This window comes from Malus domestica, chromosome 07, assembly GCF_042453785.1.
Source record: "Malus domestica chromosome 07, GDT2T_hap1".
Lineage (NCBI taxonomy): Eukaryota > Viridiplantae > Streptophyta > Magnoliopsida > Rosales > Rosaceae > Malus > Malus domestica.
The window spans coordinates 21938507-21952165 of record NC_091667.1 but is presented as its reverse complement, the minus strand read 5'-3'; the positions used below and the strand labels follow the sequence as shown (position 1 = coordinate 21952165).

Sequence of the window (13659 nt, the reverse complement as noted above, 5' to 3'; positions counted from 1 at the left end):
ATCAACTCGAGCTAGAAATTTTCTAGTATGCTAAAAGTATCTTATAATTTAGAGTTTTAGCCATTAAATTTTTAATCAAAGATACAATAATTAAGATCTAATAGTAAAAAACCTTAGAGAGTATGATACTCCAAGGATGATAGAATTTTTGCAGTCTTATTTATTTATTTTATTTTGGTTAGAAGAAACGCTTTATTAAGCGTGAAAACATGACGCAAAAAATCACTTTCCAAAAAAAAGATGTGTTGCCTAAATAATGAACAGAATCAAACAAGGTATGGTTAAAAACTAAAATTTAAAAAATAAAGGGGGCATGGTAACAAAGGTCCCTCAATCTCTATGCTTAGTTTTCGTTTCTAAACTCTTCTATTAGTTTTTTCTTAACTTTGTGTTGCATTAGTGATACTTCCATCAAATCCGTCTTCTTTTCCTTCAAATTTAAGGGTATAGTGGTCTTTTCATACTTATAAACCAGTAAGCAAAGATCATCTCTACAAATAAATTAATTAAAAATAAGATCGTTTACTCAATCATTAAAGAGTTTCGATCATAAGCATGAAGTTTCTTGAATGGGTCAAGAGGTATTTTGAGGAGTTCCTCCTCAATCCTTAAGCAGCTAAGTTTTTCACTTTAAAAAATTCATTTTCTTAATAAACTAATATTCTTTAGTTACCACTGAGCCGCATATTCTTTAGTTACCAAACCAACAGATAAAGTATATAAACTAATATTTCAGGATAGGCCCGTGCCCATCTTGGTCTCCATGTGGCTCCGCCACTGTTTCTTATTGTTTGGATGAAATTTCTGTTTTATCCTTCAACTTAACGTAAAAGTTGATGGAGTTAACAAAAAGAACTACTAGTGCAACAAATGACATAATTCGAGGACGGGAGAAACTGTCAACAGAGTTTATGAACAAAAACTAAACTCGTGGTATAGATTAGGAACAGTTGTTACAATTTAGACAAAAATAAAATAAAATTAAAAATCTGAACTTGGACGGTGGTTTCACTACATAATGGTAAAAACAACAATATCAATACATCCCATGTTAACAAAGTTAATACTCATCTAGAATTAGATAAAAGAAATGAAGAAAATAATAATAATAATAATAATTAGGTCATATGCAAATGATCAAAATTAAAAATCAAAATCCCATTTATTATTGTGGTCCGATAATCCAAAAAAAACAAAATTTCTTATATGTGATGAACCAAAATCGTCACCCCATAAAAACCAGTCCCATACAAGTCTCAAACAATAAGCTTCCTACTGTAAACCTGCACATCCACAGTTTCACAAACATATAAACGTTCAGTGGAAAGACAAGCTTACCGTGTAAAAAAAATACTAACAAGACAGAAGACGAAAGGGAAATACGAACAAATGGAGCAGGTTATGAACTTTTAATAAAAAATAGAACTGGAAGTGCACTCAATAGACAATAAAGAGGTACTAAACCGTGTTATATATACGGCATATCGACCATTTAGTGTTCCCCAAGTTCTATTTTTTATTCAAAGGTCGTATCTATAGTATCTATGTGTGCATATTCACAAAGAAAGAACTATAAATTGTTAGAAGAATGTCTTTAGCCAGACCACTAACCTGAATTCATATTTGAGGCATGTGTTAGCAGAAACTGACATGCTTGTTAACAAAAGAGCCACAAGAGATCAAGTGATTCTTGTTAAGAATCCAGCTTTTTTCTAGAAAATCTGGCTGCACCTGATCGGTGCTAAAAACAAGTTGGCGTTAAGTAGCAGTAGCTGTGCAACTTTCACTTGATGAAAAACTGGTGGCTTTGGTAGCATCATTCCCTCTGACTACTCTGTTACATGTGACTTTGAAGGACTGTGAGCCATACGGTCGACTGAGCAAACTGATTGGCATTCGCAGAGTCGCCTTTCGGTTTCTCCTACCCCTTATCAAAATGCTGAAGGTTTTCTCTCCATCGTTTGTCAGTTCACCGCTACTTGCAGCATTTCCATTTGGGTTCTCACTTGGTTCACTCTGAGCATGTTCAACCCCGCAAAGGTTTGAAGGACCATTTTCCTCTACACTTTCAACTGCATTGCTGATTGCCTCTGATGTCAGAAGGTTCACTTCTTGCTTAGTTTCCTCCACATTCTCAATGTCCGCTGGCAGAACTGGAGCAGAATCATCACTGTGAAATTTTGGCTCCGATGTCAATTCAGAAATTGTCTCAGCAACAGGTGTAGGGGCAGAGAAATCCATCGGATGACAGCCAGGCCAAACTGTACAATGAACAAACTCAGGTGCTTTGGGGTTCATGTTATGCCATGTGAAATGATTTGGATGAAACCCGCTACTAGTAACAGGAAAGGAACTGGTTCGGATTACTTGGGGTTGACTGTAAGGAGGGTACACAAAAGGCAATGGTTGTATGATGTTCGGGGTCGCAGGAGGAGAATGGTATGGGTGGTGAGGGGAGGAGCACATTGGATTGACCGTGGGTAAGACAGTACCAGGCCCTGGATGAAGATTCATGTTTACAGGCCAAGGTGCAACAATTGGGACATTACCTGCACCCGAAGGTATTGCAATGTTCATGGAAACCGGAGCAGCACGTGCAACAGATGGTGAGGGATTGAATGGAGCTGCTGAGGCAGACAGCTTCTTACTGGGCAATGGATCCGTATCAACCGAACTCACAGCATCGGCTACACCTTGCGTGGTAGAGTTGGAGTCGCGGAGTTCACAAGTGCCAGATGGATCCGTCTCACAGAATCCCTTCTTGGGAGAACCCAAAGATTTTGGCACTCCGTCTGTCAATAAGTTATCTTCTACCGCTTCATCAACCTTATTACCGCTGGATCCATGTCCATCCAAACTTTCAAATACCATCAGTGAAGATTTATCTTCCTTTGCATCGTTTGAAATAACTTCTCCTTTCTTCTCAGCAGCTCCAGTTTCCTCTGGTAAGTGGTCCGTCGTAACCAACACAGAGTTCTTTTCTTCAAGTATATTTTCTAACTCAGTTGTGTTTGGTTTGGAATCTCCTTTGACTTCAATTGTTTCTTCTTCTTGTGCTCGGACACCATGTTCCTGATTATCTGGAATGTTATTTTGGGTTTGAAATTTCCCAATAGTACCTGGTGGAGCCAATGCTACTTCCTTGTAAGAAGGAGACTTCCCAAGACTGACTCTGGAATTTTTCACTGGGCCAACAACATGCGGTGAAACATTTTGACTGAGTTCTGATGGAGAACTCAAACTTGTGCTACCATTAGAGGGCTCTTCGGTATCTACTTTGGTAGACGAAGGCATAGGCTTGACTCTGTATGTTACACCTTTAACTATTCTCCGTCCAAACTTAGTACCTTGGGAGGGGGTTGCAGTGTGATTATCTGCATAACTTCCATGAGATGTTGGCCTTTTCTTTACAAGATAATACCTACTGTTTTGATTTGTATTCTTCACTGAAGAACAGTCCATGTCACTTTCACCATATTTCTTCTGGTAATTATAGACTTTCCCAATAGTTGCCCGCCGCTGCCTTAGATGCCGCCCATATGAGCCAGCTGATCTAGGTCTGTGAACTGATTGCCAGCCATCATCACCACCTTCGATATATGTTTCAGCAGATATCTGATCAAAAACATTTGAATTTTCCTCTGCAATCTCTTCCACGGCATGCTGAGGTTCAACCAGAGCAGAGCTGTTCTCCTGGATTACATCTGTTCTATCACTTGGTTCAAGTGCATTTGTCTCCTGACCCTCATCATCAGAACCCTCTTTTGTGGTTTCTTTTGAAGACTCATCGGAACTAGCTGAGCTGACAGTTTGGATGGATTTTTCCTTCAACTGCACAAAAAATTGAAATAGCTTGCTCATGTGCATGACAGTAAGAATAGAGAGTTCAAAGAAAGTGTGTCTTCTAGCAGGGCATGTGTGTCTCTATATGTAGTATGTACACTAGAAATGTTCTTTGAAATTTCACGCAAAATGGTCAAAATGGGGGCGGGATAATTTCTATTCAGTTCAAAGTTGAATTAATATTTTTTTCCAGTAGGTGTGCTTCAGCTTGTTATCAATGATGAAGACCTTGCACTAAAGCAGGTTTTGTTGGGGTTTATCCATTTAATAAGGGAACTTTAACAAAAAGCTCCCGGTACTGTTCACTTTAACGAAAAACCACATTTTTACACTAAAAAGTCAATTCTGGTACTATTCACTTTACCCTTTATTTTGTTCTTATCATTTAAACTCAAAGTTTTCAAGCCCTTTTCATTAGTTTTCCTTTTTAATAAAGGCTTCTATCTGTTCCAAAAGTAACCAATTTTCCTACTTCAGCAATTTTGATATTTCTACTTACATTTGTTAATACCCCAGATTTCATATGAACAAGGATGGGTTGAACACATAACCACGAAGAAAACTCTATTTTTTTTTAAAGGAAAGAAAATAAAAAAATTTGAAGAGGCATAAAGAAATGGCAAATAAACCACACATGAAAATGGGTCCGAACTCCAAACATACCTTTGTTAAGTAGCTTTTCCTCTTTCCTGCAACCTCTCTCCCTTTGGTGGGACTAATGTAGTCCAGCAAATCTGATACACTGCCAAGTTTAAAACAACATGGTATTAGAAAGGATTTAACCAAGCTTAAATCACACATACAAAATCATGGTCAGTAGTGGCAATGCATGTACAGGATCCACTAGATTAGACAGAGTAATTGTCTCACGACCAGAAATTCACAAGGAATTCTATATCAATGCAAGTTTCTCGGAGTGGCACATAAGCATGGAAAAGGGTCACCTCTTACCATGAAATTCTCATTTTTAAATTCCAAATAAGTGCATATGCAAATGGAAATTACAGCCGTGTCATCAGGCATAAAAACAGAAAAGCAGGGCGTATATCATAACTTCAGTGATCTATATTAACATTAACAATGTTATCAAACCTTAAGTGGCCTTTGCTGGCAATAGATGCATCAGGCTTTCGAGTCCCATTTCTTGCAGCTTCTTGCTGTTCGAAAGCCTTGGACTCAAAGTACTCAAGCCAAGCAGCAGCATCCTGCAGTGTTTGTTAAAACATGTTAGATTGGTTAATCCTCAGAGGAGGTAAAGAGTTTATGAGAAAGGGTGGGCTAAAACAAGATGAGGATATACTTGTGTTCGTAAGTCATCTGGGCCAAGCTTTGATCGCAGAATTTGCAAAGTTGTCTGCTCATGCTGAACACTTAAAGGGTAAGCTTCCATCAAAGAGAGAGCAATTGCAATAGCGTGGTAACTTGCTGCTGTCTGGAGAGATTTAACATTAAAATGGTTAAATTCTCAAATATACAAAAATAAATAATTTAAACTTTACTATATTAAATCAAATTTTCAGCGGTATATCATTGAACGTGTTACGACATGTGAAGTTTCATTGGTTGTCTACTTGTTACAAATTGAGTCCTCATTTTTTCCTCTAACTGTTTAATCCTTAGCATCTGACCTCACATATTGTGAAAGCTTAGAAGCTTTAGGACAAATAAATTAAACAACAAATAAGTGAACGAATATACAACCTGAATATGGTCCGGGCCGAGTAACCTTTGATTACACTTCAAAGCTTTGTGCAGATATCTGAGGGCAACATGCACATTGCCCAGGCCTTCCTCCATCATAGCCACATTGATATATGTTGCAGCAGTGTTTGGATGAGATGGTCCACATGTGAGATGCAAAAGATACAAAGCACGCTTTACATACCTGAACAGCAGAAATTGTGAGCTTATACAAAACACGTATACTAATGAATCAACAGAGTATGCAGCAATGATTCATGACTAATTTATCTCCCTGTTTTCTTTGCCTTTAAATGGAAAAAACATCAAGAACGAACAAGAAAAGGGACAAAGCAGGTTATCTGCTCCAGTAACTAGCTCCATACGTTGGATCCATGAAACAAAAACGGCAAACAGCTTGTGTCCATAAGATCGTTAGAGCAACACATTCACGTCATCACTTTGAAAAATATTCCCCTAAACACATAAACTGTGATGTTATATGCATAGAGATCCCTTTGAACAAGGAAAAAGCATACTTGAGAGCCAGCTCCGTATGTTGAAGTCTGTAATAGAACACAGCAAGATCCCCATAACTCTTCATGGTGTCTGGATGGTCAAGCCCTAATTCTCTCTCGTTGATATCCAAGGCCTTTTGCTGATAAATTGTAGCCTGTAATGGGAGCACATCATTGGTCATCCGCGACATAAAACCTTTACCAAAGAAAGACTAACTTTCAATATTTTGCCCACTTTTGCACATTCCGGTCCACCTTTAACAATTGAAATATGAAACCAGATGTAGCCAATCCCTCAATTTAAAATCTATGTTGATCCAGAAAGTAACAGTTATATGACGTCAGATATGTCCCAGAAACGCCAAAACAAAGGGGATGGCAGCAGACCTGATTAAAGTCTCCAGTGTGATATAAAACTACAGCAAGGAGGCTGTAAGCTCCGGCTGTCATTCGATGGTATGGACCACAAACTGCTACCAGCTTTGCAAGCGCCTGCAAATGTCAAAGTTCAGCCTGTAACCAACTACAATACCAATATAAAAAGGTGAAAGAAAACCTTCTAGCAACAGTCTGCATACCTTAGTGCCAAATGCAACTGCATCTTCAAGTTTTCCCTTATCTAAAGCTGTTTTTGATGATTCTAGGAGTTGCCTACCATCTGCTGAAGAGCAAGCAGCTTGCTGAAAATATCAGAAGAAAAGGTTAAATTACAAAAGATGTCATCACTCTTACCACTTCTAAAAATCGAAGGAAAGGAAAACAGATGCTTCTAATGCCATACGTCACCTTATGCACTGGGACTAGGCTGACGATATCTGAACTTTGGAACGGATTTGGAGAATCCATATCAAAATCCCTTGGAACCATCTCAACACCCACCTAATTGGGGGGTGGAGTTGAGGGTAGGGGGAAGAGAAAGCAAAATGTCAGCACAAATTTAAAATTATGGTATATAATAAAAGTTACAGTGTAAACTTACGAAGACGGTATTCAAGAATGTGGGCCATCTCCAGAATCTAATATGCATTGTCATGATATATACCTTGTGACATAATCCACGCAGAATTGCAAATCTCCTCACATCTTCATAGTTGAAGCTGTTAAGATCCCATCCGTATCTTTTTCGCAAGAATACCTCCAGCCACTTCCGCACAAGAGAATGAACACTGCAAGACCTATTTAATTCTTCATTATCCAAAACGCCCAGCATAAGATTCAATGCAGCAGCAATTGATACAGCCATCTTCTCAGTGCTACCAACGGCGGCAATCACTGCCTGAAGTATGTGCTTAAAAGCTCGCACTATCATCTCATGAATGCAAAGGGACTGCACATGAGATAGCTTCTCCGAAAGCTTGACCTGTAAAGAAAGAAAAGGCATTTCGTTCAATATGATAACCTGTTTAAGCTGAATTCCGCACATCATCTACACAGCATTACAAAATATTCTGAGAGTTTCAGTTTGGAGATTAGAGGCAGTGCAAGTTAATATTTTCTAAAAGTGAAGTGATAAAAGAAGATAGAGCTTTGATGCCCTATAAATAATGGTAACAGGTTAACACTGTCTAACAGTCATCAATGCATAATAAACAGAGTGATAACTCGAGATCTTCTGAAAATTGCCATGATCTTGGTTCTTTTTTGTTCCTTCTATTACATACTTCAAAGCCACATTAACAAATTCCTCCACATAAATACCCAGCAAAGTTGAGGACACAAAAGTAATTGGTTCTTAGGTAGATGAATAATATGAGACGTGTCACGTGTTAAAAATGAAAGTTAGAAGCAAACTTACAACATGCCCCAGAGAGCGCATCCGAAGACCTCTAGTATGCATGAAATCAGTCAAGGTCCGACCATCAACTGGTGAAAGTTCCAAGGAACCAAAATCTGCTACCTGCATTAAACGAAAAATTTATAGAAACAAGAATCACCATAACAATACTTCCATGAGAAAAGGTAACAAGCTTTAAGAATAAAAATGTTTACCAGTTTGGGAAGAGCAACTTCAGAGTAGTACTTCTGAGACAAGTTGATTAGTTCTTGCAGAGACTGTCAAGCACACAATACATTAGTACACAATGTGAAGTACAAATAAGTAAATCTAAAGTCTCTAGTGACACCTATAATGTATTACCTTGCAGTGTAGTCCAGTTTCTGAATCTTTTAGTCGAGCAAAGGCAGCATCAGACAATATCTCTGTCAGAACATGCTCATTTTCTTTGGCATTAGTCTCAAGCTTTGATTCCACAGAAGGGGATATAGTATTTTCAGCTTCCGCAACACCACCATCTGCATGGGATTTTGAGCTTTCAGATTGCAGCTTGGTATTGCCTCCATCTGATTTTTTCTTGCTGTTCTTAAGGGATTTAAGAGGCGTCCCAAGTCCCTCCACCTTCATATCATTTTTTCCCTTCTCGTTTGACGGTTTCTTATCTTTGTCTGCATTTTTTTGGTCTTGCAAGTGTTGTATCCAGCAAGCTCCTAGTTCCCATCTCACAAAATTATCAGAATCTAGCTCCTCTTTCTCAAGCTTAGCAAGACTTTCTTCTAACACCCCCTCAACAAAAACACACGAGGCTGAAAGATCTTCGTGTTCCAGAGTTTGTATATGTGATGCCGGTTTATTCTGCTCTGAAGGTATTGTCTTGTGAAGTAGTAATCTTAAACTGCAAAGAACAAGGCACTAGTTAGGCTCGTATACTGCAAACTCCATGACAAAAGGTTGGTAGCTTTACATAATACTCACTGAGGCATTATTGCGTACCTGTTGATATTAACGGCATTGGCACCACCTTCGGGTTGATCAACAAATACAATGCTCTGAGATGGAGAACCGACTTTCTTATTTTCTTTACCCTCAACTTTGACAACTGCAATGTAACCACAATATCTGACATTGACAACACCTAGAGTGTTGACATCCTGCACACATAATTTAACAAGAATCACCACAACTGCGCCAAAGTTACGAAATAAATTGCATAAGGTAGAGACAAAGATTATGGATCAACAATACTATTTCAGAAATAACTTACGTGGGCAGCAGTATTTTCATCTGCAGTGATCCCTTTCAGAAGGTTTCGTTGTGCTAGATTCGTTTTATCCACTCCAGTTGCTTGAATTCCATCAATTTTAGTATCTACCTTAAAGCTTGCATTAGTAACATCTTTCATAACTGTGACATTCAAGTCCCCTACAACCTCGGAGTAAAGAATCTCACTGTTTGGAATTGAACAAGTCAATTCCGGTTTTCCCATTACACGCTGCACAGCATTAATGGCTCTACAAATGGAAACATCGACGAATAGGCTGTGAAGAAGGAATGCCTTCCTATCACGAATCTGCCTCTCCTCAGCTGTCTTGCAAGGCATGGATGCAATATGCCAAAACTCATTAGCCCAGGGGATTAGATCAAATTTCCCATCTCTTCCTAGACCACCTCCATTTCCGCCCCAAGTTTCATCCTCCACGGGGAGAGCAGGGAAAACTGAAGGCGACTGAGCTGAAACAGGCGGTACGAGCCACGTGTTTGCTCTAAACCCATAAGGAAGATTCCCAAACTGAAAAATATCAAAGAAAACAAATTATCAAATACAGAAATGGTAACACAAACTCATACAAGAAAGCATAATGAATGATCCTATACCTTATTCCGTTCCGAAAATGCTTTCAAGAGCTCATCATAAGCCTGAAATATGAGAAATTAAACATACACATAATCAGTACACAAATAAAAAGCTAAAATAAATTAAAATCACTACAGAAACTCAAAAGCTTTTCTAACATTGTCAAAGGCTCTGCTAAGCTGCCGTAGCAAATCGACGAGGTTGTGACACAGAATCCGCCGCTTCCCTAAGCTATAAAACCCCTTTCGGCAAGCTTCAACGAGAACCACCTTCCCATTGCAAAGCTTCACCTGAAAAATTGCCAATATAACAATGTATTTCGATGATCAGACCCAAAAATAAATAAATTGTCATTGTGTGCGTGTGGACTGTGCAGAAGAAGGTCTTACTTCAAGAGAAAAAAGGTGATCATCCGCCTCAATCTCATCGACTTGCCGTTTCGCCGCCCTTCGAACAACTGCAAAATTAATACCATTTACACACAATTTTTGCAAAAATTCAAAATTTCTGCCTCTAAATACACAAATAAATACGTCAATTATACACAAATATGTATATACGTAGAGAGAAAGAGAGGGAGGAGAGAGAGTACATTGCAAAGGGGGTGTGAGGTGGGAGAGAGAGAAGAAGTCGTAGAAAGAACCAAGCTTGAGGCAGGAGTTGCTCATCTCGGTCTCGGAGTCCACCGCCACGTCTCGCTTATCGGTTCCGGTAGAAACTTGAGACTTGGTGGCCTTGGCTGCGGCGGCCGTGGCGTTGGATTTCTTGAAGCTCTTATCCTGCACACCCGGCGCATTTTTACCAGAGCCAGTTGAAGAAGCATCGAGCTTAGGGCTTTGGTCCTTCGCCGGCAAAGACGACGCTTCGAAGCTCGTCGTGCATGCAACGATGTCGAGCACTCGTCTAACGTGCGCCGTGGCGCGCTGTTCATCGTAGTCCTCTGAGAAAAACAGAGCACAGTGAGAAATTTGACTGAGGAAGAAGAAGAAGCATAATACGACGACGTTCAGACACTCTGGCCCAATGGGCCCTCAACGGTCCAGTTCATACGGCCCATAAAGATGGATCATAAAAAGTAATACAAACGACGTCGGATGCTTTTTGACTAATACCTTCGACCAACGTCAGGACGCATGGCTTGAGTGCGGAGACGTCCACCGCGTCCTTTAATCGATGCCCTCTTACCTGTCATGAACGACAATAGCATTATGGTCGTTTATTTTCCTTGTCAAACAAAAGGGAAAATCAAAATTTTGAAATAATAAAAATGAGAAAAAGAAGAAGAAATAATGTGGGTAATGGAAATTACCTCATGAGATAGTGAAAAATTAGTAATACTACAAGTGTCTGTATTTACTGATAATAGCTGACGAACATCAATAATCATATCCGTCGATATTCCCTGCTCAAAATCATATTGTTATTTTACATAGGTAATATCCTAATGCATAAGTAAATCAACTTTTGTATAAAATATGTAATCAGTAAATATAATACATGCTGCATCAATCCATAGAAAGTAATATAACTTTTATCCTTGAACACATTACATTCTGGACCTCAAAAACTAACTTCAATCCTGGGAAAGTGGGTGAAAGTATTTAGTTTGGAGACTTAGTAGTTGGTACATATTCGAATCCAAACATATGGTCTTACACTCAGTATTAAGATATCAGCGAAATTGTCTATATTTTCGTCAATATCTGAAAAATCAATTATCAATATGGAAAGGATGATGAAATGAAAACTTCATCCTTTATCGGTGAGATATAAGAAAATTCAATGAACATCAATGATATTTTTCACCACAGACAATTTGCTAGAACCCATTGCAAATGGTCCCAGCACATTTCAAACTTTTGAATCTTTTTTGAGAAATTTTTCTCTAATTTTGACGAGTTGAGGTACCTAACCCATTAAAAAATTTCTTACTTTCCGCCGATGGCAACCAATATCACTGCTCAAACTTAAACTAGGATAATTCAACTACGGCAAGAAACCTTCAAAATTCCCATGTGAATTAGAAGCAACACAAACAAAACGTGGTTGTCTTCCAAAGATTACAAGTAACAAGAAAGAGAGAAAGATTTAGGCGTTTATCCAGTTTTTTTCTAAATTAAAAAAAAATTATAATCCAACAACCTTCAAAATGACACTGCTTTCATCAGGAAGTTTCACAGTGATGTCCATAACAACAGGAAGAACTGCAGAGCAAGAAAAAAAGACACAAGAGATTTATTAGTTATCTCAATTGGTGCTTAAGTAACCGAATTTAGCAATTTGAATAAGAAATATAAAATAATGATAAATACCCTTCTCTTCTTTCTTCTTCTTGTCTCCTTTTCCCTTTCCACGGCTGTTTCTGGGCCCCATTTTTGCAGCTTGTTCTTGAATGAATGAGCTTAAGCACTTGAATTTGCTTAATTACCCTCCTAAACGTATATATGAAGAAATTTAGTTCATTAAACCTTTGTTAATAAGATTGTAAAAAACTAGGATAAAGTTTAAAGCATAAGGCAATACTAACCACAAATTAGTAATCCATAAACTTATAAAGTTAGCACAAAAATATATAGCTAAAGTGAAGATTAAGTAAAAAATATGTAATTAAAGAAAACACTGAAAACTTTGAACGTTTGTAGGACTTTGAACATTTACCAAGTATTTGGAAAGAAAGAGGAAGTCTTTTTTTTTTTTTTTTTTTTTATGTGTTGAAAACGAGTAGCTTGTTGCACCAATTAATAACCATGCATGTAGAAAACCATAATTATGCAGAAGAAGATATGGAGGAAAGCTTGCTCTTTCTTTCTCTCTCTATATATCAGTTTCTCTCTCTAAGTTTGGAGGTTGAGAGTTTTGGATAACGAGGAGAAGAAGAAGAACAATGGAAGATAATGGGGGAATGAAGGAGGAAAAAAAAGGCGGAGAAGGAACAATAGAAGATATGGAGAGAGATGGGTGTGATAAGGAAGGAAGGGCGGAGATTTAACAGTCAGAAGAATGTATTTGGCTTTTTACCACAGTTTTCTGGCTTATACAGAAACAATTATCAATTTGTATCATTTCATTTTGTGGGATATGTATTTTTATTTTCGGTTTTTCTTTTCTATCGAAGCGATATTTTAATTTAGGGTCAATAATAAGGCGAGGACGGAGAATTCGAACTACAGTGTAAAAGAGGATTCTTGACTAACTTGATCACATGGCAGCCTGTGTTTCATTCTTTTCATTTGATATGATGATGTTCGAAGCATAGAAATTTAACTAAACACGAACAATAAGCCATTTATATTTCATAATAATTAGGTATAAACTCGTCACCCAAGCGGATTTGCATTTTCGTTTTCTTTTTAATTCAACTAATTTTACTAACTTTTTTTTTTGTCAAACAATAGATTAAATGTTAAATTAGCTATCAACGGGAACAAACATATGCCATCATGCAAGAGCTGAACACATTTTCACCATTATGGTAAAGAGCTACTTGCAAAAGAAAACTTTTTTTTTTCTTACCAATTTAGTTTTAATAAGGTGTAAATTATTACTGTTATCATTATATTAAGTTATATCTATAAGACCATCTTCAACCCTTGGGCTAAAACCTAAAATTTTTAGCCTAGAAACAGTTTTTCTGCTCCAACCTTCTGACCTAAATGTTTTAGTCTGAGATTATTAAAGAATAAATTTAGGCTAATTTTTTATTTTAAAGTAATTAAAAAAATATATGTACACTATCATAATTTTATTTTATGAGCATTTTAATCTAAAAATATTTGAATTCCAATAAATATTGAAAAATCACTAAATTTGGGTGAATTTTGAGTTAAATAATGTTTTTAATTATTTTAGCAGTTGGATTTAATTTGGGCCGTTAGATCTTTTTTTTACCGTTAGATTTGTTTATATTCGATTTCAGTCGTTGGATTCAATAAATCATGTGAGACATGCCCAAGTGGGTGGGGTCCCGCTGGTGGTGCCCACACCATTTT

At 37.6% G+C, this 13659-nt stretch overlaps 1 protein-coding gene across 2 annotated transcripts; it reads right to left on the bottom strand.

Annotated features, from left to right (window-relative positions):
* Window positions 1–1143: 1143 nt before the first annotated feature.
* Window positions 1144–12699, bottom strand: LOC103439328 (protein REDUCED CHLOROPLAST COVERAGE 1-like). Of its 2 annotated transcripts, none has more exons than XM_029105747.2 (25): window positions 12329–12699; window positions 11983–12102; window positions 11813–11874; window positions 10980–11072; window positions 10783–10855; window positions 10263–10610; window positions 10060–10127; window positions 9829–9960; window positions 9691–9732; window positions 9080–9604; window positions 8809–8966; window positions 8179–8710; window positions 8031–8093; window positions 7837–7938; window positions 7084–7401; window positions 6828–6920; window positions 6620–6721; window positions 6429–6533; window positions 6063–6196; window positions 5545–5728; window positions 5144–5275; window positions 4936–5048; window positions 4507–4585; window positions 1612–3831; window positions 1144–1283 (listed from the first exon to the last, which is right to left on the bottom strand). In XM_029105747.2, exons 2-24 carry the CDS (start codon window positions 12041–12043, stop codon window positions 1759–1761), a joined length of 5592 nt encoding a protein of 1863 aa, XP_028961580.2. In that variant the 5' UTR covers window positions 12044–12102; window positions 12329–12699; the 3' UTR covers window positions 1144–1283; window positions 1612–1758. The 2 variants fall into 2 exon arrangements, with proteins under 2 accessions (XP_028961580.2, XP_070681346.1); XM_070825245.1 differs by having other exon boundaries at window positions 12198–12546.
* Window positions 12700–13659: the final 960 nt, after the last annotated feature.

Coding starts and splice junctions, on each gene's coding strand:
- LOC103439328 (XM_029105747.2), bottom strand. CDS start 12,043: ATGGGGCCCAGAAACAGCCGTGGAAAGGGAAAAGGAGACAAGAAGAAG. Junction 4,586..4,935: donor GCCAGCAAAGGCCACTTAAG/GTTTGATAACAT, acceptor TAAACTTGGCAG/TGTATCAGATTTGCTGGACT. Junction 3,832..4,506: donor GGAAAAGCTACTTAACAAAG/GTATGTTTGGAG, acceptor TTTTTTGTGCAG/TTGAAGGAAAAATCCATCCA.